General features: G+C 48.5%; 2 protein-coding genes across 5 annotated transcripts in view; one reads left to right on the top strand and one right to left on the bottom strand.

The window, feature by feature from the left end:
• The first annotated feature begins 14,647 nt into the window (after window positions 1-14,647).
• On the top strand, window positions 14,648-18,057 carry HYI (hydroxypyruvate isomerase (putative)). 3 transcript variants are annotated; one of them, XM_045476970.1, is made up of 9 exons: window positions 14,648-15,574; window positions 15,665-15,776; window positions 16,149-16,232; window positions 16,799-16,913; window positions 17,091-17,169; window positions 17,260-17,309; window positions 17,423-17,492; window positions 17,642-17,776; window positions 17,871-18,057. In XM_045476970.1, exons 1-9 carry the CDS (start codon window positions 15,376-15,378, stop codon window positions 17,915-17,917), a joined length of 891 nt encoding a protein of 296 aa, XP_045332926.1. In that variant the 5' UTR covers window positions 14,648-15,375; the 3' UTR covers window positions 17,918-18,057. The 3 variants fall into 3 exon arrangements, with proteins under 3 accessions (XP_045332926.1, XP_045332925.1, XP_045332927.1); XM_045476969.1 differs by having other exon boundaries at window positions 15,123-15,574; window positions 17,897-18,057; XM_045476971.1 differs by lacking the exon at window positions 16,149-16,232 and having other exon boundaries at window positions 15,303-15,574; window positions 17,897-18,057.
• The window catches only part of SZT2 (SZT2 subunit of KICSTOR complex), a 51,361-nt gene continuing 45,672 nt past the window's right edge, over window positions 18,050-23,738 (bottom strand). The window contains exons 66-72 of one of the 2 annotated variants that reach the window (XM_045476963.1): window positions 22,047-22,260; window positions 21,489-21,642; window positions 21,216-21,338; window positions 20,702-21,107; window positions 20,456-20,572; window positions 19,068-19,136; window positions 18,050-18,931 (exon numbers count right to left, since the gene is read on the bottom strand). In XM_045476963.1, coding sequence (XP_045332919.1) covers window positions 18,788-18,931; window positions 19,068-19,136; window positions 20,456-20,572; window positions 20,702-21,107; window positions 21,216-21,338; window positions 21,489-21,642; window positions 22,047-22,260 — 1,227 coding nt within the window. In that variant the 3' untranslated portion in view covers window positions 18,050-18,787. Of the gene's footprint in view, window positions 18,932-19,067; window positions 19,137-20,455; window positions 20,573-20,701; window positions 21,108-21,215; window positions 21,339-21,488; window positions 21,643-22,046; window positions 22,261-22,830; window positions 23,186-23,738 lie in introns of those variants that run through there. The other variant, XM_045476964.1, reaches the window with a different exon arrangement.

Below are 23,738 nucleotides of genomic sequence, written 5' to 3'. Positions count from 1 at the left end.
AAAGAGAAAGGAAATAATAAAGAGGAAAGGAGAAAACAATGAAAGAGAAACAGATAATACAGAAAAAAATCAACACACCCCGAATGAGTAAAAAGGGTAATTGATCAATGCAATAACATGGTTTGAATCTTAGAAGTATGTTAAGTAAAGAAGCCAGATTAAGAGAATACATACTGCATGATTCCACTTATATGGGGTTCTAGATCATGGCCCATTGGTCAAATCTGGCCCAATGCCTGCTTCTGGATGACCTTGAGCTCAGAGCGGTTTTTGCATTTTTAGAGGATTGTAAAGGAAAAGGAGGAGAAGTAGTAGTGACACAATCATAAGTGGCCCACGAAGCCTGAAATAGTTACCATTTGTCTCTTTACCGAAGAGTTTTCCAATGTACGAACCGGACAAACTGAGCTATGACAACAGACGTGAGAATAGTAGCTACCTCTGGGGGTGAGGGTGTGGGTGAGGGTGGGGGTGACTGGAACAGGGCATGGGCAGCTTTCCTATGTAATGGAAACGGTTAATATCTTGATTGCAATGATACTTGAACGTACATAAATTTTACCTCAATAGAAGAACCAGGAGGAGGTCCCGCCACCGCACCCATGTATTTCAGTCATTGATTAAAATAAAAATGGATCTTTAAAACGTGTGTTTAACTCCCCCCTACCCTAATATCTTTTCTCCTAAGTGGGATTGATATTTGGAACAAAGAGCTTTCTTCTAGAGGTTCTCTTTGATATTTTCACTTGGGTGAGAGCCAATCAACTAAAAAACTGATTATAAGGCTTCAGAAATTATGTCCTTAAAATTGTGCTTCCCAAGTCACAGTTTAACATGATTGAAAATGTAAATGTGTGGGTTTGCCTGGCTGGCTCAGTTAGAAGAGCATGTGACTCTTAATCTTGGGGTCATGAGCTTGAACCCCATGTTTGGTGTAGAGATTACGAAACATAAGTAAGTAAGTAAGTAAATAAATAAATAAATAAATAAGAAAATATAAATTTATGTTGTGAGAACTGCTGTTCTTTCTAAAGTCTGTCTATACGTGAATGGGGCTGAGCAGTGTGTGCTCTCTGCCTATTTTTAAACACACTGTAAATTATTTTGCAACATATTCCGTTTTCCATCCACTGGAATGAATTTGCCCGATCGAAAATTGACTTGGTCTTTAAACTGATATTAAATTCTGTTCCAGTATGATTTTTGGTTTTGAGAATCCAAAGTTATGAATTCTTCCTCCTTTGAAATTTATGATTTTTTTAAAATGCAAAATGATGCTGACCTGTGTTTGCTTCATCTGTATGTCAGAAGACCTGGCTCCCTCTTCCCTCTGATCAAGTGATAAAATTGGATTGGTAGAAAAAAACTTTGTAATATAGATTTTGAGATATGTGTGATTTATTCATAAAGCAATACACAGGAGCAAAAATCCCAGAGCCCCTAAAGGAGTCAATATTCTTACAATTTTTAATTTTGAGGATATTTCACTTAGAAGTAGGTTTCCATGAGTCTTTTAATGTCCTGCCCCAATGAGCAACAGGAAATAGGGATGAAATGTTTTAATTAATTAATTAATTAATTAAAGTTTATTTATTTATTTTGAGAGAGAGAGAGCAAGCAGGGGAGAGGCAGAGAGAGAGTCTCAGTCAGGCTGTGCACTGTCAGTGGAGAGCCCGACGTGAAGCTCGATCCCACGAACCGTGAGATCATGACCTGAGCTGAAATCAAGAGTCAGACGCTTAACCTACTGAGCCACCCAGGCACCCAGGATGAAATGCTTTAAAAGTTTAAAGGATACCACTTTTGCGACTGGCAAAGAGTTTGGACGGGAACCCTCTACGTGATGGCGGGATTCCTTGCACATGAACTAGAGACATGATTGAACTGGAAAAACGCGACTAACAGAAAAAGACAATGAGGATACCCTGTCTCCAAACCTGGGGCCATCCTCACTTGGAAGTGATGCCCCATAACTTCGTGTTAAAAAACCCCTCAAGCCTAAAACTTAGCTGAAGTGATTTTAAGTTTGTGGTGCCTCCAGTCAGTTGGCAGAAGCAAATATGGAAGAGTTCTCCATAGTGGGACACATTTTCACCGAGGCCTCACCTCCCACAGATAACATTTCCAAAGATATTAAAAAAAATTTTTTTAACGTTTATTTATTTTTGAGACACAGAGCATGAGTGGGGGAGGGGCAGAGAGAGAGGGAGATAGAATCCAAAGCAGGCTCCAGGCTCTGAGCTGTCAGCACAGAGCCCAACGTGGGGCTCAAACTCACGAACTGTGAGATCATGACCTGAGCCCAAGTCGGATGCTTAACCGACTGAGCCACCCAGGCACCCCTCCAATGATATTTTTAAGTAATCTTTACACCCAGCATTGGGCTTGAGCTCGCAACCCTGAGATCAAGGGTCATATGCTCAACTGACTGAGCCAGCCAGGTGCCCCTGCATACATTTTTAAAAGCCCTCAAACATAGGAGGTAAGAAGATGCTACGTGTGTATCAGCAGAAACAATGCACGGCAGAATCAGACCTATGCATCCGACAGCTACTAGAATGATCATACAGAGAATAGAATATATGAACTTAATCTCTTTAAAGAAATGCAAAAGACATCAAAAGTTTGACAAGGGGGTAACAGACCATCAAGAAAGGATTAGGCAGAGTTGAAAAGAAACTAAACAGAACTTCTAGAAAGTAAAAGTAAAGTGGGAAGGAAGACTAAAGTCCAGAAATGGACTTACCCGTATGTGGTCAATTTGTTTTTTTACAAAGTTGCAAAGGCAAATGTGGAGAAAGGATGCTATTTTCAAAAAAACAGCGCTGGAACAATCGAACATTCACACGCGAAAACTGAACTTTGGCATACACCTTTCACTTTATACCAAAATTAACTCGAAATGGATTGTAGGCTCAATGTAAAACCTACCACTATAAAACTTCTTGAAGAAAACATGAAAGAAAACGACTGTGTCCTGGGAGTAGGCAAAGGCTTTTTTATATATGACGCCAAAAGCATGATTCATTTTTTAAAAACATAAATAAAAACTTTAATTAAAAAAGTAGGCTTCATCAAAATGAAACATTTCTGCTCTGTGGAAGGCACTGTTGAAGAATGAAAAGTCAAGTCACAGACTGGGAGGAAATATTTGCAAAACACGTATGTGACAAAGGATATGTGTCTAGAATACATTAAAAAAAAAAAAAAAACCAAACCTCTCAAAACTCAGTAATAACAAAATAGCTCAATTTAAAAGTAGGCAAATACTTTTAACAGACACTTCCCTCAAAAAGATATTTGGAGGGGCGGCTGGGTGGTTCAGTCGGTTAAGCGTCCGACTTCAGCCCGGGTCACGATCTTTCGGTCCGTGAGTTCGAGCCCCGCGTCGGGTTCTGGGCTGATGACTCAGAGCCTGGAGCCTGTTTCCGATTCTGTGTCTCCCTCTCTCTCTGTCCCTCCCCCGCTCATGCTCTGTCTCTCTCGGTCTCAAAAATAAATAAACGTTAAAAAAAAAAAAAGATATTTGGATAGCAAATGAGCAAATGAAAAGATGCTCGACATCATTAGGTCTTAGGGAAGAGCAAAGAAAAACACTGCCAGACACTGCCACGCATCCTCAGGATGGTTCACGAAGCCAGGAGATCAGAGCTGACAGCAGTCAGTGGTGATGGTGAGACAGAGAGGCTGGGACTCTCCCAGGGCGCCTGCGAGCCTGCCGAAAAGGCAGAGCCACTCTGGGAAACAATTTGGTGGAGTGTCTCACAAAGTTAAACACACACTCAACATGTCTCTCAGCAATCACACACCTAGGTATTTTTCTGAGGAAAATGAAAACTTGTGTTTGCACTACAATCTATACACAAACATTTATAGCAGCCTTACTCATGATTATGGAAAACTGGAAACTCAAATACCTATCAACCGGAGAACAAATCAACTGCAATACATCCGTACAATGTAATACAACGTAACATAGCCGTAAAAACCAACTAGCAACACGCATTAGCAAGAATGAGTCTCAGGCATTATGTCAGGACAGAAAGCAAATCCCCAAAGAACACCTACAGTGTAATTTCACAACACAGGCTAAACTAAACAATGTGTAGTATTATATATAATATTACATAGTAAAACATATATAATAAAACTATTGGAGCACCTGGGTGGCTCGGCCGGTTAAGTGTCTGACTCTTGGTTTCAGCTCAGGTCATGATCTCATGGTCTGTGGGATCCAGCCCTGAGTCAGGCTCTGCACTGACAGCACGGAACTTGCTTGGGACTCTCTCTCACCTCGCTCTCTGCCCCTCCCCCCACTCGCTCAAACTCTCTCCCTCTCTCTCTCTCTCTCGAAATAAATAAACATTAAAAATAACACCGGGGCACGTGGGTGGTTCAGCTAAGCGTCCAACTTTGGCTCAGGTCATGATCTCACAGTTCGTGGGTTCGAGCCCCGTGTCGGGCTCTGTGCTGATGACTCAGAGCCTGGAGTCTGCTTCGGAGTCTGTGTCTCCCTCTCTCTCTGCCCCTGCCCAGCTCATGCTCTGTCTCTCTCTCAAAAACAAATAAATATTAAAAAAATTAAAAAATATATATATAATAAAACTATAAAGAGAAGCAATGAAGTAATCAACACCTATTTGGGATAGCAATTACCTCTGGGTTCAGGGAGGACACATTTGCCTTCAAAAAGAGGCACATAAAAAACCTCAAAGGTTCGGGGCACCTGAGTGGCTCAGTCGGTTACGCGTCCAACTTCAGCTCAGGTCATGATCTTGCTGCTTGTGGCTTGAAGCCCCAAGCTGGGCTCTCTGCTGACAGCTCAGAGCCTGGAGCCTGTTTCGGATTCTGTGTCCCCCACTCTCTCTGCCTTCCCCCCCTCAAAAATAAATAAAACATTGAAAACAAACAAAAAAAAAGAACCGTAGGCTTTAGTGGATCTGAAGGTTCTACTGTGCCCAGTAGTAATTCTTCCACCAGAAAGCATGGCCACGGTGCTAATGAACTAGAAGCTGAAATGCACTCTGCTCATTTTAGGTTCCTCAGGTCACTGCACAGCCAGGGAAGAGGTTCTCTAGCTGGCCTGGGGTAACTGTTCCTGGTCACCAGGGGGAGACTGAGTTGCTGCCCAGCAGGGGGCGAGGATGCAAGACTCTGGTGGGTGGAAAACTGAGAGCACAGCTGCTACGGGAAGGAAGGTACAAGTCATTGCACCAGGTAGGGAAGCTCACCCCGTTGAGGTGCTGGAGGAGGACAAAGCGAACTTGGATGGAGCGTTGGAAGCAGACCGCCGGGATACGATTTAGGCCCTATGACGAGCTACAATCATGTGGACGGTAACAGCTATGCTTCTGTGACTTTCCTGTCTGCCCCTGTTTGGTTTCTGTGGCTACCCGAGGAGTTATCACGAATACCATTCATTAGCTCACATTCTGGAGGTCAGAAGTCACCATGTTCACCATGCCTGCCTGGGTTCTCAGCTCAAAAGGCCAATATCAGAGTTAGGTTGCATTCTCGTCTGGAGCTCAGGGTCCTCTCTCAGGTGCACATGGTTGTGGCAGAGTCCAGTTCCCTGTGGCCATAGAATTGAGGCCTCCATATATCCAGATCTTCTCCAGGAAGAGCTCTCACCCTTTCAAAAACTCATCTGATTAGGTCAGGCTCACCCGGGACAATCTCCCTTTCATAACTGGTTTGGGACCTTAATTACATCTGCAGAATCTCTTTATAGCAGTACCTAGATTAGGGTTTGGTTGAGTATCCGAGAGAAGGTGTGCATACATCAGGGAGCAGGAGTTGGAGAGGCCATTTCCAAATTCTGCTGACACACGCTCCTCACTTTCACCTGATTCCTTATCCAAAGAACATCAGTGGTAGTAAAGTTTTAGCTTTCAGGAGGGCTGATGCCGGGCTGAGATTGTCTCGTGGTAAAACAGTAGGATTTTGGGCATCCCGTTGACTGGGACGTTGAGTTTTTCACTCAGATGAAGGGTAAAAGCATGTATCCTGAGGGAGGAACAGAGACGAACTGGGCCAGATACACTGTTTGTCCCTCCAGAGCTTATTTCCTCCTTGCTCACTGTCCAAGGAGGCGGGCCTATGTTGATTACATCAGCGGGTTCCTTTGTTCTCTGGCGACGTGTGGTTTACCTAGCCCGGAGGGAAGCGGGAGATTTGAAGGGGAAAGGAGAGCAAGGTCAGGGTGTGCATTTCTCAGGCTTCCACTCTACAGGCTGCTTCAAGCTGTCAGTGTCCTTCCACTGAGGGCTTCTGCGACTTGGAAGGCGGCTATCTCTACATGACCTTTCCGCCAGATTGGAGTCACCACCCCCCCAAACCCTTCACCTTTTCGGGCCTAGGGACGGTGGCAGAGCCGTCGGCACCAGCCCTCCCTTGCTGAGCTATCTCAGGTATCTCCCCTACACCCTGCCCACACCTTCCTAAATAGTGCCTTTAAAGAAAACCTCTTGAATTATCCTAATTTGAATGTGCCATCTGTTTTCTGTTTGGACTCTGACTGATACAAGAACCCATCAAGAGATAGACACAGGAGTGTGGGACAGATGGAGATACAAATATTACTTTTATGACTACCACCACCGAGGCTGGACAATATGGCTTAGGTCTGTGAGGCAAGCAGGTTTGCTGATGGCCCGCCCTCGGGGGGACCGGCCCTGGGACACTGGTGGCCTGGGCAGACTGGGATGTGTGCTTTCTCACAGACAACAGGGAGGAAGAGACTGAGCTGAGCAATTTGGCTCCTCCTTTGGGCCCAAGTTACCAAGCACATGAGTCACTCCTTCCAGTGGGGAAGACAGAGAAGGTGGGACAGGAGGCCCGGAGCCTTCCCCATGGAGGGCAGGCCTCCTTCTACACAGGAACAGGAAGCTCCGTGAAAGGCAGGACTCCTAAATGTTGCTTTAAATAAAGTGAGAGATAAGCAAAAAACCTGAAGACATAATATCTGGACTTTCTATAAAGAATGCCTACAAATCGATGCATTAGGACACTGGGAATCCGGCTGAGAAGTGGACAGAGGCTACCAACAAGCAATTCACAGAAGAGGGAATAATAATGGCACAGAAACATCTGGAAAGATCTTTGATCTCAGTAATAATCAAGGACTTGAGTTTTTAAATGTTTCTTCCCTTTCAGGTTGGCAAAAATCTTAAAAACTGATATTCTGGGGCACCTGGGGCACCTGCTCAGTCGGTCGAGCATCCGACTTCAGCTCAGGTCATGATCTCACGGTTGGTGAGTTCGAGCCCCATGTCGGGCTCTGTGCTGACAGCTCAGAGCCTGGAGCCTGCTTCAGATTCTGTATCCCCCTCTCTCTCTGCCCCACCCCTGCGTGTGCTCTGTCTCTCTCTGTCTTTCAAAAAATGAATAAACATAAAAAAATTAAAAAAAAACCCTGATATTCTTGAGTGTTGATGAAGATGGAGGGGAACAGGTACTCTAACAGACTGTCAGAAGGAATGTGAATTGAGAAAGCCCTTCAAAGAGCAATTTAGTGGTGAATTAGAGCTTTAAATGTACATGTCCTCTGACACCGCAAGTCCACTTACGGGATAGATGCAAGAAAAATATTCATATTTGTACACAGGCAAAAAAAAAAAACCCCATATACAAGCATGTTTATTGTTTGTAATAGTGACGATTTGGAGGCAATCTTGTCCATCAAGAGGGGAATGATAAAAATCTTCATATTTGGGGGCACCAGGCTGGCTCAGTTGGAAGAACATGTGACTCTTGATCTCATGGTCATGAGCTCAAGCCCCACATGGGGTGTAGAGATTACTTAAATGAAAACAGAAAAACAAAAAACCTTCATATTTGGGTGGGGGTGCCTAGCTGGCTCTGTCGATAGAACATGTGACTCTTTTTTTTTTTTTTTTAAGTTTATGTATTTATTTTTGGGAGCGAGAGTGCATGCGCGTGAGTGGGGAGGGGCAGAGAGAGGGACAGACAGAACCCGAAGGAGGCTCCGTGCTGTCAGCACGGAGACCAATGAGGGGCTTAAACTCCTGGACCATGAGATCATGACCTGAGCTGAGATAAAGAGTCAGATGCTTAACCCACTGAGCTACCCATGTGCCCTGAGCATGTGACTCTTAATCTAGGGGTTGAGTTTGAGCCCCACGTTGCGTATGGAGATTACCTAATAATGAAATCTTAAAAAAAAAAAAAAAAAAAAACAGCTTCATATTTTGGAATTAAATGCAGTTGAAAGAATGGCCAAAGAAAGGGGAAGAGAACAGTAAGGCAAACTGAGTTTATCCATATTTTCCTAAAAAATGACTTCCTACATATATTGGATTATATACTGGAAAAAAACAAGCTGCAAACAATATACACATAACACCATGAGTAGAATTCATGTGTGTAAAAATTAAAAATTAAACAAGGGAAGGACAGGATTTTGTAGTCAGAGTTACTGAGATTTTTCAAAAATCCAAATGTAAAAAACACTTTTTTGAATATTCACACCTGTACCCTTTGAGTCACATATAGACTGGTTGTATTTAACCAAGTTTAAAGTTTGCACGTGGATGGGTGTGTAATTAGTTAAGACCCCATTAGTTAAGGCTGTCAAGGCCTTGTGTGTTACTGATAGCATGCATATGTAAGAGAAGGGCACAAGAAAGCGTCTGGGTGTGATCCAACCACCAGTAATAGAATAGAAACTAGGGGTACCTGGGTGGCTCAGTTGGTTAAGTGTCCAACCTTGGATCAGGTCATGATCTCAGGGTTTGTGAGTTCGAGCCCTGCATCGGGCTCTGACTGGTGGCGTGGAGCCTGCTTGGGATTCTCTCTCTTTCTCTCTCTGACCCTTCCCGACTTGCACTCTCTCTCTCTTTCAAAATAAATAAATCAACTTAAAAAAAAAAAAAAAAGAAACTAAAGGGCCAGTTATAGGAATCCCCTTTGAAAGATAAGGGTCTATAACACGAAACAGCAAATATTATAATACTCTTCCAAGAATATTATATGATCACTCATGCAAACAAGTTTCATAAAATGATTCAATGCTGTTTTGTATAATGATGTTATTCAATGTACTGTGTGTACAAGATGATTCTATTTAAATGTGCTGAAATTTTAGCGATAGAGTCCTAATGTAGATGTACCACGGATATTTCTCTATGATGTGCTTGGATACAATAGAAAACTATGAAAGAAAAAATTCACCAAAGATTTAGTTTCCTTCTTGACACAGTCACAAGCAATCATAAATCTGTGTGATATGGACTGTTGCTGGCATACTGAATAAAGCAGGAAAGTTAAGTTCCAAAGCCTTAGCAATACAGACTCAATGGCTCAAAAAAAAAAATAATAGAGTAACACTTGAATATCGATATTCTTAAATCTAGGCAGGGTTGGATGTGAAAACATATAACATGATATGTGGAGCCCAATCTGACCATACTGTGTAAAAGTGATATAAAGACCAGTAGCTCGAAAAAGAAAGTTAAATAGAAATGAAGATGCTCTTGTATTAGAACAAGGTAGGAAAGAGCTTAATGAAGATTGGGTGAAATCGGGGCGCCTGGGTGGCTCTGTCGGTTAAGTCTCTGACTTCGGCTCAGGTCATGATCTCACAGTTTGTGAGTTCGAGCCCCACGTCAGGCTGACAGCTCAGAGCCTGGAGCCTGCTTCAGATTCTGTCTCCCTCGCTCTCTGCCCCTCCCCTGCTCGTGTTCTCTCTCAAAAAATAAATAAAAAACAACAAAAAATTAAAAAAAAAAAGATTGGGTGAAATAAAAAACATCAGCATAAACTCATGACTTTGAAAGATTAAGACTCTGATACAGGCTATATGAAATTATATAAATTTAGAAAATGCTATAAATACATAGTCCCAGTACCCAGAGAAACAAGTATTTCCTGAAATGTGCACTATTCTGGATCTTGGGATGAAAGAAGCAAGTTAGTTCTGGGACATCTTGTTTTTAGAAAGAGTTAAGATGAAGTAGAAAGACCAGCCTGGTTGATTCCCTTACAGTTTCCAAGCGCTGAACATAATGCCTCTTGGTTTTTCTTTGCTACTTTGCTCTGTACGTTCCCTTTATCCTTTCTGGCGGGCTGTCCCCAGGAGCTATGGTTCCATTAGGAAGGAGAACAGACGGAATAGAAGTTGGGTAGGTGACCTACAATGTCTGTAACAGGTTATATGGTTGATCCAACTTGGGTCAGGTGCCCATTCATTGACCAGCTCATGTGACTTGGAGGAGAGAATCGTATCAAAAAATGGCAGCACCCATTTATACCTTACGGGGAAGAAATGGTCAAAATTGTTCTGCCAAACCAAGGAACTCATCGCAGAAGAAGAAAGCCATCCTTTATTTGTTATCTATTGCTGCTAACAAATTACCTGAAAACTTAGTGTCTTGAAACAACGAACATCAAAGAGTTTCTATAGGTCAGGAATCCAGGTGTAGCTTAGCTGGTATCTCTGATTCAAACCTTATCTGTCACGAGGCTGCAATTAAGATATTATTGGAGGTATAGTCTTTAGGCTTAATGGCAGCAGACTTTCTTCCAAGCTCACTCACATGGCTGTTGGCAGGTCTCAGATCCTTGCTGGCTGTTAGCCAGAGACATTAGTCCCTTGACTTACAGGCCTTTCCATCAGGCAGCTCACAATCTGGCAGCTGGTTTTCTGCAGAGCGAGTGAGTAGAAGAGCGAGAAAGGGCACCCAAGACAGAGGCCACAGCCTTTTTATAACCGAATCTCTGAGGTGACATTGTACCACTTTTGCCGTATTGTTAGAAGTAAGTTGCTAGGTCCAGCCCGCATTCAAGGGGAGAGGGTGGGAAGACTGGGAGGCAGACATCATTGGGGGGGCCATTTTACAGGCTGTCTACCATAGGTTCTAAGCAGGTAACACAATAAAAGACCACTGCACGGAGCAGTGACACATTGAATCCAAAAAAGTGGTGATTATACTCTATTACAAACAAGCTGAGTCTATAGAAAAAGCCTTGAGGGGCACCTGGGTGGCTCAGTTGGTTAAACATCTGATTGGTGGTTTCAACTCAGGTCATGATCTCAGGGTTGGTGGGATCAAGCCTGCTTGGGGTTCTCTCTCTCTGCCCCTCTCCTGCTCACACACACTATCTCTCAAGATAAATAAACACATTAAAAAAAAAAGAAAAAGAAAAAGCCTTGAGGTTATGATGATACTACCAGAAGGATGTTAATATAAAATGTGCTAACAGGTGGCAGTAATGCTTACAGAAGTTTAAAAAAAATTTTTTAATGTTTATTTTTGAGAGAGAGAGAGAGACAGAGCGTGAGCAGGGGAGAGGCGGAGAGAGGGGGAGACACAGAATCTGAAGCAGCTCCAGGCTCTGAGCTGTCAGCACAGAGCCTGACTCGGGGCTCGAACTCACGGACCGTGAGATCATGACCTGAGCCGAAGTCAGATGCCTAACCCACTGAGCCACCCAGGCACCCCATGTGTACAGAGGTTCTTAAAAATTCATTTTTATTAAATCTGAAACATACAAAATGGTATTTATAAAATACAAGTGAGATATAAAGAATAGTGATAAAATGGAGGTGCGTAGATGCGTGATCATCTCAGCCAGTATAAGAGAAAGGGGATGGCCATTACTTCTGAAGCCTCCAATGCGCCCCTCTTGCCTCCCCGTCTGGGGTTCACCATCATCCTGTATTTTGTGATCATTATTCACTTGCCCTTCTTCACAGTTCTGCCACAGATGCTTGTATCCTTACACAAGATATTGTTTGGTTTTCCTTGCTTTTGACTTTATATAAATGGGATCACACTCTCTGTATTTTGCTTTTCACTCAAGATTATGTTTCTGAGATGTATCTAGCTGATATGTTCACACTGATGTTTCGAATTTGACCCAAGCTTCTCCAAGCTCTTCAGAGATCACTCGAATACAAGAGCAAACTCCATTTTATTATTTGAGCCACCAGCTTTCCCTTCACTTTTGCATACAACACTGGATGGCTATCCTGCAACTCACATGTATACGTATTAGTGGACAATTGGGTTGGTTTCGTATTTTTTGCTACATAAATAGTGCTGCCATGATCATCACTGGTTTCCTGGTCCACCCTTGCAAACATGTCTTCAGGGGATATACCTGGGAAAGGAACTGTGGGATCAAATGTATATAAAGGCTCAGCCTGAAGAGGTAATCCAGATTGTTTTCCAAAGTGATTGTAGTGATTCACACGTCTACCAGCAGTGAATAAATGTTTCAGTTGTTCCAAATCCAATCCGATATTTGGTAATGTCTGGCTTAGTATTTTTTGCAAACCTGGGGGTACCTGGGTGGCTCGGTCGGTTAAGTGTCCGACTTTGTCTCAGGTCATGGGGGTTCTCGAGTTAAAGCCCCAAGTCGGGTTCTCTGATGGCAGCTCAGAATCCACTTCAGACCCTCTGTCCCCCTCTCTCTCTGCCCCTCTCCCGCTTGCTCTCTCCCTCTCAAAATAAATAAACGTTAAAAAAAATCGTTTTTGCCAACCCGGAAGGTGTAAAATGAGTTTCATTAAGGTTTGGATTTGTATTTCACAGCAGGTGTGTGTGTGTGCATGTGTATATAATTTTTTTAACCACACTGGCAAGTGCAATCCGGTGATCAAACAAGACTCTGAACTCTACACTCAAATTTTCGCCATCATCCATGTAACTATTTACAAATTGTTGTTACCTTAACTCATTGTCATACTGAGTTCTTTGGATAAAAGTTAGATGCATAGAGTCAAGATCTGTAATAGTAACTTAGTGTAATACCTGTGTTGCAAAGTGGTATATGGTAGAAAGCCAAATGGTGAATAAAGAAAATAATTTTCATGGGCACCATACTCCTTTTGCGTTTATTTTGATGTATCATAGGAAGGTGTTGAAGAGAATTAGAGGGGAAAAGGAGTCATACACCTCTAGTTTATACATCATTTCTGCTGCCCTAAACAGTATACATGCAAAGAAGGAGTGGACCATTGATGTTGCTCAAATTTTGTTCCTGGTTAGACCCCAGCAGGTGGGGCTTTTCACATACTCAGAGAAGTGTTACAAAGAAGTGTTAAAAAGGAATTACTTTCCTTAGATGTTATTCTGTATGGTCAACATTGGACTGTAAACATGCTGGAGTTGGTACTGATTAAAATGTTAAACTTAGTGAGGTCACATCCTGATTGGACTATACCCGAGAAACACGTTTCAGGACAAGTCCAAGTTCCAAGTATAACAAATGGGCAAGAGATCAGGTGATCATAATAGCTGGTGGCAGTCCATTCTTAGAGGCAGAGCTGAAGAAATAGAACTTGCTAGCCACATGGATTAACTCTGATGCTGGCCTGGACCCCAGGTGTCTGAGCGGGCCTGACTTGGGGTGGAGGCAAGCAATGACAGAACAGACAGTGGAGGTTGGGTGTACCTAACGTTGTACTTGGAGCTTCCTTCTCTCAAAGCTAGCACAGAAAACAGACCAAGGTGACTTCCACTCATGTATTGTTGGAATATAACTTACAATACATATATATTTTTAAATTTATTTATTTTAAGGAGGGAGGGAAGCACGGAGAGGGTGGGAAAGAGAATCCCAAGCAGTTTCCACACTGTCAGCGCAGAACCCAACATGGGGCTTGAACCCATGAACCGTGAGATCAGGACCTGAGCAGAAATCCAGTCGGGCGCTTAACCGACTGAGCCATCCAGGAGCCCCTAAACTTACAGTTTTTAAAAGCACTTTAGCAGAGTATTGAGACCTTAATCACCTATTTGCTGACCACGTGAACCTGCCCAATCGTTTGGGTTACTGAGGATGAAATAAACGCATTCGAATTGTCTCAAGAAACATCAAGAGGCTACAAATACAAGAGCCCAGCTAAGTGTCAACATCCCAGCTTGGGAAGTGCACAGTCCCCCCGCAGCTGTGGGGTTGGCTAGCCTGGGGAACTCTACACAGAGGTTCTCAAGTTGCTACCTCTACCCATAGTGCTCTAGTGCTTCCTCACCCCCATCTCTGAGCTAGCTTTCCACCTGACTCCTGCTTATTTTGTTTCTACAGCCACAATCATCTTCCGGCAAGACCACCTCTTAGTTGACTTTCTCCTACGAACCTTGAAGAAGAGAATCTGATTGGCCAGATCATCTTCCCAAACCAGGCAAGTAAGGGGTCTTAGATCAGCGGAAGCCTTGGCTGCACTTGGATCAGATGTCCTCCTGTGGCCCAATCAGCCAGGGATAAGGGGGAACTGCCCGTCCATAGCCCCTCAGTGCAGAGACCACTGGTGGGGCCAGTTTTCCTATAGGACTTTGGCCCGGCAAATACTGTAATGGACATTTCAAAGGAACCTAAGAAAAAGATTCAGAGATGGAACCAAGAGGTGCTTTAAAGTACTTTTACAGGGGCGCCCGGGTGGCTCAGTCGGTTAAGTGGCCGACTTCGGCTCAGGTCACGATCTCACACTCCGTGAGTTCGAGCCCCGCGTCGGGCTCTGTGCTGACCGCTCAGAGCCTGGAGCCTGTTTCAGATTCTGTGTCTCCCTCTCTCTCTGACCCTCCCCCATTCATGCTCTGTCTCAAAAATAAATAAACGTTAAAAAAAAATAAAAAAAAAAGTACTTTTACAGCATACGCACACACAAATATGGAAAAGCCCTAATGACCATCAATAAAGGATAAATTCTGGGCTGCCTGGGTATGCGACAATGAGCAGCAAATGCAAGGACTTTTAAGGATATTGAAGAACACGGGGAAATGCTCACAAAATCATATTAAATTAAAAAGCAGACCATAAAACTGTATGTACAGTATGATCAGAAGTCTCTAAGAAAAAAACCTGCACTTAGTTTATTTTTTAATCTGTAAGGGAGAGTTAATGGGTAGCGGTGCGATGACTGGTGATTTAAATGCCCCCGATTTGGTCTTGTAGCCCTCAAACACTGCGTAAAGAACAGATACAGTGTTTATAATGAGGGAAAATACTAAGTCTTTGCTAAAGCTCACGTTTCTCGAATTTAACTGGGCTCTCTCGCCCCTCTCCGCCGGCTCTCGGCCCAGGAGTCCCAGGCCTCGCCTGCCCCGCGAAGTTGGGGGGCTGTCCCGCCCACGCCCGGACCCAGCTCCTTCCGCTCGGCCCTCTCGCCTCTCCCCGCCTTTCCCCTTCTCCGGTCTCGAAAAACGTCACTTTTCTGGACCATCCGTGGTCTTTCCTCCCTCGCTGTTTTTCTAACCTGAAAAGGCAGGCGCGGAGGGCTGGTGGCTCGGCTCGCGGCGCCAGCGCGCCCCCGCTCGGTCGGCCTCCCGACACGCGCCCGCCCCGCCCCGCCCCGCCCGCTTCCGCCTTTCGGCCCCGGACTCTGCCCCGCGAACGTGTCTCCTGGACGCTATGGCTCCGCTCCGCTTCTCGGCCAACGTGTCGTGGCTGTTCCCCGAGCTCCCCGGCCTCCCCGCGCGGCTCCGGGCGGCGGGCAGCTCGGGCTTCGAGGCCGCCGAGGTCGCCTGGCCGTACTCGGAGTCGCCCGAGGCGCTGGCGCGCGCGGCGCGGGAAGCGGGCCTGCGGCTGGTGCTGATCAACACGCCCCCCGGTGCGCCGCGGGGCCGAACCGGGGAGGCGGTCGGGGGGGACGGGGAGCGCCGGGGACGCTAGCCGCAGCTGACGCCCGTTCTCTCCTCAGGGGACCGAGAGAAAGGGGAGATGGGGCTGGGGGCCGTTCCCGGGAGGCAAGCGGCCTTCCGAGAGGGGCTGGAGCAGGCGGTGCTGTACGCCAAGGCTCTGGGCTGTCCCAGGTATCCTACGCTCTTCTCCTCCACCCCTTCCCCTTCTTGCCCTGTCTCCTCCCAGACCCTGCCCCACGTTTGGGGTCTGGGAGAACAGGACGCCAGGTCAGAGAGCTCGGAGTCCGAGCGCACTGGCCTTTCCACTCCTTCAGTACTGGTCCTTTGTCAGTTGCCTTTGGATTTTATCTGTCGTGTGCGGTTCTCCTGTTTGCTACTCTTTCATCCTGGGATCCTGTGCTGGGGGCTGTCTGACCAGGGAGGTAGCCAGGTAAACATACAGAGATCCAGTTGAGGAAGGGTCAGTTCATGGCAGCTGTGGGAGCAGAGTAGGCACCTGTCTGGGATCAGAGGAAGCTTCTTACAGGTAGTGATGTTGAACAGGGTCTTGATGGAAGGAGCACTGGAGGCGAGGATGCAGCGCAGAGAGACCAGGGAAGGCTTCGTTTGCTCAGCGGAATTCCTAAGGTTGGAAATGTGACCTTTTGGAGTTGAGTGTGGCCGAGAAAGATCAGGTGGTAACAGGAGGAGGTAGAAGGCACACCATGGGGTTGATCAAATAAACACATCCCACCGAGTGCAAATGGGCTGAAGTGGAACTGGAAACGGGTCATTACTGGCGAGTGGTGGGGGCAGAAAGCAGATGGGAAGAATCTAAGGAGCAGATGCAGGAAGTGGAGACAAGCAGCATGGAATACTCATGGGAAAGGGTCAAAATAATTTCTAAAAGGGAGGCTGACACATGTTTACAGCCTGAGGAGAGGACCACTGGAAAGAAGATGGACAGGGAGAGCCGAGTGAGAGGTCTCTGAAGCAGGAAGATGGGGTGTCTCTCAGAAGGTATCTGGGGAAGGGCACGGCCTCAGGCTGACCATGGAGTGTGAGGGTGCCGGAGGGCATCACTGCCAGGTGATAGATCACCAGCAGGGGAGATGGGGGGGAAGGCAGCTGGAGGAGATGCCCACAGGGAGCCAAAGGAGGGCCCTGCTTCCAGGATGGACTCCCCAGCCCCCACCAGTGCTGTCTCCCCCCAGGATTCACCTGATGGCTGGCCGAGTACCCCAGGGTGCTGACCGAGCAGCAGTCAGGAGTGAAATGGAGACAGTTTTTCTGGAGAACCTGAGGCACGCGGCTGGGGTTTTGGCTCAGGTGAGACCAAGAACAAAGGGACACACGATGCTTACACAGATGCCCATGTGTGCAGAGGGGGCACACGGTGGGCAGAACAGATGAGGCACAAGGCCGGGCACTAGCCCAGCTCACAGGGAACGGGGAGGGGCTTCACCAGTGACTGACTGATTGGACACAGGTCCACCATGATGCTAGGAGAGCCTCGTGGGACTGCTGGAGCCCATCAATACCCGCAGCACTGACCCTCAGTACTTCCTGGACACGCCCCAGCAGGGTAGGACTGCAGCTCTGTGCCCTCTCCAGTCCCGTGTGATCCTTGTGCTCTCCTTGTGTCTCACGGCCCCCTCCCCGCTTTCTCTCCCAGCGGCAGCCATCTTACAGAAGGTCGGAAGACCCAACCTCCAGTTACAGATGGTGAGTGGACGAAAGGGAGTGCTTCACAGAAGGCCCGTGTTCTCCACATCTGGGAAGAATGGGGTGAGGAAAAGGGCCCTGCAGGGCCTCTGACTGTAGTAATCTCTACGCAGGACATATTCCACTGGCAGATCATGGATGGCAACCTGACAGGAAACATCCGGGAGTTCCTACCCCTTGTTGGTGAGAGGGGTCTCTTGGCTCCTTGTTACTGTGTGTAACAAGTTACTCTGTGTTACTCCCTCTATCCCCCCACCCCTTCAGACCCTCGTATCTGTCCCTCTGGCCCCAGCTGGAGCGTGGGCCCCACATCTGCCCACATCTGTCTGCAGGGCACGTGCAGGTGGCACAGGTCCCGGGCCGGGGGGAACCTGACAGCCCTGGAGAGCTGAACTTCCCCTATCTATTCCAACTGCTGGAGGATGAAGGCTACAAGGGCTTTGTGGGCTGCGAGTACCAGCCTCAAGGTGAGGGGGTGCTGGGGCTCCAGGCCTAGGGCTGGTGAACGGAGCTCTGAGGGATAGGTAGCAGACATGGCTGTTTTTCTCCCCACGGGTCGAGATGCCATGGCCTCCCTCTCTCCTCAGGAGACACAGCAGAGGGCCTGAACTGGCTTCGTTCCTACTGGGATAGGCGGGGCCGCCCACAGGCTGGCCAGTGAGGTCCGGCCCGGCACCCACCTGCCTCTGTGGGACAGTGCACCAAGCATCCCAAATCTCCTGAATTAAAAGACCACCTGCTGAACGTTTTCCTCTGTGTGTTATTGGGTGGGGGGAGGACACACGGTGTCTAAACTTCTGTCTCCCTGGGTTACTTCCCTCCTGTTGAGAAGGGACGTACAGCTCACACTCAAGTCCTCCAGTCCATTGTGCCAGTGTCGCTGTGGAGATGGGGGTTTTCGAGCCCACCTCTTCATTAACACACCAGAAGCCACAGGTCCGAGAGCAATGGGGCTTGCCTGTGGTCACAGGAGCTTCAGAAGCAGAGCTGGGATGGGAACCAAGTTGTCGTTATCTCAACAACAATGTTCGGCGATGATGTTGACGTGGGAAATGAAGACCAGAGGGCTCAAAATGCTCAAAATGCAGGGAGGCTGAAAGCAATCAAAGACTTGGGAGGCAGCATTCAGGCAGAGGAGCTCTCAGGGGTGAGTGCTTGGCACCTGGTGTGAATTCCTGGGACTCCACCAGGGCAGCAGGCAGGTGGAGTCCCTTTCTGGGGAGGGTCCAGGAGCCTGAGAGGAGATGGGCACCTCAGGGAACTGACCTGACCCTCTGGAGCCCTGGGCCGGTCACCCTGGCAGGTGTTCAGCGGGGCAGCTCCTACTGCTAGGCTGGGACTCAGGCCCCTGAGATCTAGTCACAAAGCCTTCGGTGTCCGTCAGTGTCTGGGCCCAGAAGGGCTGGTCAGTCCTGCTTCAAGTGGACAGTCTCACAGATCCATGGTTTGAGTAAGGATGACATTCACTGGTCTGGGCCTCACAGGAGGCGGGTCCAGAGGGTGAAGCAAGCTGTGTTGATGACAGACTCCAGGTGGTGGTAGGTGGAGACCAGCTGGGCAGGAGGGCTCTCACTGTCCTGGGGCTGCACCGGGAAGGGCTCTCGGAAAACCACGGTCAGAGACTGTGAGGAACATGGTGGGGGTGCCATGGTGAGTGGAGGGCAGAGTGGGTACCGGGGGCAGGGCTCCTCAGCCTCAGCAGGCTCCGGGCAGAGCCTCCCACTGGGCTAACGCAAAGCCCCTCCCCCCTGTGCTCACCGTCTTTCCCAAGTGGGAATCCAGAAACACCAGCACAAAACAGTCTGTGAACTTCTGATTCAGCACAACCTGCAATGAAAGACAAAGTGAGGTGGGGAGTGAGGTCTGTCTCACCTGAGACAGCATCCCTCTTCCTCGAGGGCATTCTGGAAGTGGGACCCATTTGAGGAAGGCCTGCATCCATCACCAAACCTGCGCCCACCCGCATTCCACAGTCACCCAGGACCTTGTCTCTAAACTGAACCTCAGTCCTCGTCCTCACTGACTCCCAGTCAGCCTGACTAGAAGTCTGTTTCAGAGGTCATCTACCCAGAGGCCGCGCACAAAGCCGAAGTGTATCAATGAAGGAGAGTTCTCTACACTTGACACGACCCCTCCTTGCCTCCTGTCCTGAGTCTCGTATCTCTTTGACCTCCCCTGGGACTTACGTCTGTCTGTCCCTATGCTCAGCTCTGCAATCTCTTCCACATGATTCCTTCTACTCCCAGGCTTCAGTTCATGGAGATGCTGCCCAGGTCTCCCTCCTGGGCTCCAGTTCCTGGCATCCATATACCTTCTAGAATATGGTCCTGGGAGGGCCTCACGACTTCAGACTCCACTTGTCACCCGTCCCCCAAGGCTGCTCCTGCTTCAGCGCTCCCACCACCCACAGAAGCACCCCATCTGCTCACACCCCCGGCACAACTGCAGCTAGACCAACTCACGTCCACATCCGAAGATGCCCCTTCCCACCCTGAAACCACCCTTCTCCACAAGCAGGGTTGCAGGACCCCTCTCTACAGACCAACTCCTACTTTTGAAGCCCTCTTCTGCACGTCTCCTCCCCAGAACCACTGCTTTTGTCAGGCCCACCTCTTCAGTCTCTTAATTCCCATGCTCTCGTGAACCATTTTCTACCTGGCCCAGGCAGTGCTTTCAGTCTCTCACGTGCCCCTGGGTATCGGGCTAGGAGGCACGTTCTGAGTCTGGGGTGGGGCCTGAGAGTTTGCATTCTGGCAAGCTCCCAGGTGCCACTGCCGCTGCCGGCCTGAGGACCACACTTTGGGTAACGAGGCTTTAAAGCTCCAGAGGTCCTTTCTGGGATTCCTGCCCCTAAGACCAACCACTGATGAAGTTCCAGAGCTTGGCCCTCGGTATCTTTAGCCAAAGGTTTGTGTTTTTGTGAGCTTTTGAGGACAGAGCTCTAGGCTGTTCTCACGAATCCCATGTTGAGGGTCAAGTGCTCGAAGGGTTTTACATGGATCTGGGTAGTCCCATTTCATCTAGGCCTCTTTCCAGAGCAGACCTTGTTCAGGCAGGCTGGGGCTCCTTCAGGGGGACACCTGTCATCTCTCTGATGAGGACTTCTGCTGTGTCTCCCCTTCCAGAGGAGGATCAGGGAGACTTACCAGGTACTGAGTTCCCAAGTCTGGGCTCTGGAAATGGCGACAGCTCTGAGGAAAACGGCTTAGGAGAACCTTGATCAGGCTCTGGTACCAGGAGACCGTCATAGACAGGAAGCAGTCCTAGGGGAAGGTCCATGGGGCTGGATCTGCTGTCCCAGAGCCACCTGAGACCTCTGCACCCTCTACCCTGGCTGCTGGTAGGATTCCTAGTATCCAAACCAGCCCCTTCTAGAATCCACAGCTGCTTACCAGCTGGGGGTCAATGTCCCCGATGGATTTGGCATGGACTGCTTCTAGTAGCTCCTCCAGCTCAGCCAGGGCCAGGCGTCCCCCTAGCCGTAGCCGGTCAGGCCCTGGAGGCTCCAGCAAAAAGAGGCGCTTCCAGAGGGTGTCCCGGCGGCAGTGCCCTCCAGCCAGCCGGACCAGCTGAGCCAGCCGTGCCCGTGCCACGCCCACCTCCGTAGCCAATGGGGGGAACAGGGGAGCTGGTCCAGAGGCCAGGCCAAGCCCTGAGGCCTCCCCGGGGCTACCAGCTGAGCTCCCGGGAGTTTCCGGCTCAGGGGGCAGTCTGGGTGGCTTCCGGAAGCGGCGCAAGTCTGCAGTGAGCCTGGGGAAGAGCTCTCGTTGGCTGGTGAGCACCACGAAGAACTGCAGCCTGGGGGGCGGGAGGGGTAGGCATGTGGTGATCACAACAGGAGACGCTCAGAGCAAGGGCACAGGGGAGCTGGACAACGAGCACAGTCAAGGTGGGGGATCTGCTGACCGCAGAACGTGCCGCTCAGCTTCTCCTTGCTCTTCAAAGGGTGCAGCACAGTGACACACAAGCAGAGACACATCAAAGTCATCCTGGTGACGAAGTCCCTCAGAGTCCAGGTAGGAGCCAGAGCTGTACAGTGAGGGTGGGTGAGATGCCAACACTGAGGTTCTAATGAAGCCAACCCCCTCCCTGCTGCTTGAGACTCTGTCTCCCTACTGCCAGGATGGCCTCGACCTCAGCTTCACCAGATCACATGCTGGTGCCCCCTTGCCACTCTACCTGTGCCACGCTGATACCAGGGCATATTCGTTATGTTCTGGGCCTCCTGGCCGCGCCATCCGCAATGGCTTCATGTGGTAGGAGCTGGCATGGTCGGCCACGTAGTTATACAGCTGGTGGGCAGCAATGAGTGGTGTGGAAAGCTCCAGGGTCCCTGAGGGGCAAGTTACAGGAGATGCTGAGCCTGGGACAGACACACTGCATGGGTGGGGCAGGAGGTTAGAAGTCCCTAAGGCTCTGATCGACAAGTGGCTGGCTCTGTTTTTCTGGGGAGCTCCTGTGGAACATCGAGATGGGACAAAAGTGGCTCGGGAGAGACAGAGGGCAGGGTACACATGACACAGGATCTAAACTTTGATATGAAACAGCGTGAAGAACTTAAGATAAAGACACAAACCAGACACATGCGGACAGGGTCCAAGTGACCTGAGGCGATTAACAATACAGGACAGGAGGTGCAGAGACTAGGTCTGGCCCCAGGAAGTGGTCCCATCGGCCCTGGCTTGGAGACACCCTGTGGTCTATTTCTGGTTCACTGGCTTGCCCTTGGGCACAGACCTTGGTAAATGTGATTACGACCAAAGTGGGGCCCGTCAGGGTGGTGGGCCAGGAAGTGTCGCAGGAAGGTGGTGAGGTGGTAGCCGTGTCGCAGCACCAGGTGGGCGCCCAGGACGTGTTGGTGCACCAGGCGCAGGTGGAAGTCGTAGCTGAATGAGTGCACGTGCATCAGGTCCCGCACCTTGTCACATTCCTCAGTGAACAGCATGGACAGCTGGGGAGGTGGCGGCAGGGGACTGGGTCAGGATATGGCACACGGCCCAGCACATTCCCATTTCTCTCCCTCTTCCATGGGAAGAGGAAGTTCAAGATTCACCCTGTTGCTGTGGGCCTGGGGGAACCCCGTCTGCCGGAGTAACTTCTATGGGGAGCCCTCCTCATTACGTCCCCTGTTTCATACAGTATCGTGACTCTGTTGACATGAAACCACGACCATTTTGATAGATGGGCCTTTTCACTCTATCCCAGATTCCAATAAAGTCTGAGGCAGATTCACTGACGCAAAAAATACTTGTTCAGTGTCTTACTAGGTACTGTTCCGGGTGCTGGGGATACAGCGGGAAACAAGCAAACCCTACCTTCAAGAGCTCCCGTTCTAGTAAGTGGGTAGGTACGATGATAACTGTTAGGCAGAATAAATGAGGAGGCAGTACGCTAGAAGGTGGGGTTGTGGAAAATCTAGTAAAGCAGCTGCAGTTTTAAACAGGGTGATCCGGGTAGGCCAGGTGTGTAATTTACTATTAGAAAGTCTTTCCCGGCCCCTCCCATCTCTCCAGCTTTACCTTCCATCAAAGCACCGCTCTTCCCAGTACATCATACATTCTCTTCACACTTTTGTAACTGCTTGTTCTCTCTGCCTGGAATGCTGCTCTCCCTGCTCCCCAAATGTGGCTAACTCCTACTCAATCGTAAAGCTGCATCTGGGATATCCTGCGAAGGCTAGGCCAGGGTAGGCCTCCTCTAATTGATCTGCGAATGAATGAACCATGAACAGAGGAAGGAAGGAAGGCAGAGACACAGAGCCGGTGCTTCTCTTGGTGGAAATCACCATCACTGAGAGTGTTAGCGGCTGGATCTGCGGTGCTGGGATGGCAGAATCTACACGACCATTCCATCAGAAGCACTGGGCACAGGAGTTATTAGGAAAGGAAATAACTGGCTGTCAAAGAAGTGACAGCCTAGGGGCCAGGGGAGCTGTGTGATCTTGGCTGAGTCATGGTCTCTCAGCCTTAGTTTCCTCATGTACATGAATATAACGTAAAGGTCTTTGTAAAGCTAGAGAGCTTGTGATAAACTGAAATAACCAAGGACTATGATTATCATGAGCACCAGAGAGGCGGCCAAAGAAATGTCACAGGATGCTCACGGAGGAGGGGATGAGGAAGAAAGGAAGGCTCGGGGACACTGGTGTCTGGGACATCACTGATTTCACTGTTAGGAAGGCACACGATGATGTGTTACCTTAGGGCTCACGTCCCACAGACCTAATTCCAACCCCAGTACTGCCACCAACTGGCATGTGCCCAGGCAATTACTTAATATCCATGCACATCGGTTTCCTCAAGTGTGCAGCAGGAGGAAAACTCTCCACTGAGCACATACTCCACACTTAATAAACAACAGCAACAATAAAACAATTTACAAATCTAGGTAGGGTCAGAGATTACACAAGTAGGGGCAAAGCGAGCCAAA

This window comes from Leopardus geoffroyi, chromosome C1 (genome assembly GCF_018350155.1).
Source record: "Leopardus geoffroyi isolate Oge1 chromosome C1, O.geoffroyi_Oge1_pat1.0, whole genome shotgun sequence".
Lineage (NCBI taxonomy): Eukaryota > Metazoa > Chordata > Mammalia > Carnivora > Felidae > Leopardus > Leopardus geoffroyi.
Note: the sequence above shows the minus strand (reverse complement) of the source record. Positions and strands in the feature narration are given on the sequence as shown.

Bases quoted from the DNA above. Each gene is read 5' to 3' on its own strand.
- HYI (XM_045476969.1), top strand. From the start codon at position 15,376: ATGGCTCCGCTCCGCTTCTCGGCCAACGTGTCGTGGCTGTTCCCCGAG. The intron at 16,914-17,090 runs GTGAGACCAAGA...CCATGATGCTAG, and splicing joins CGGCTGGGGTTTTGGCTCAG to GAGAGCCTCGTGGGACTGCT. The intron at 17,493-17,641 runs GTGAGAGGGGTC...ATCTGTCTGCAG, and splicing joins GGAGTTCCTACCCCTTGTTG to GGCACGTGCAGGTGGCACAG.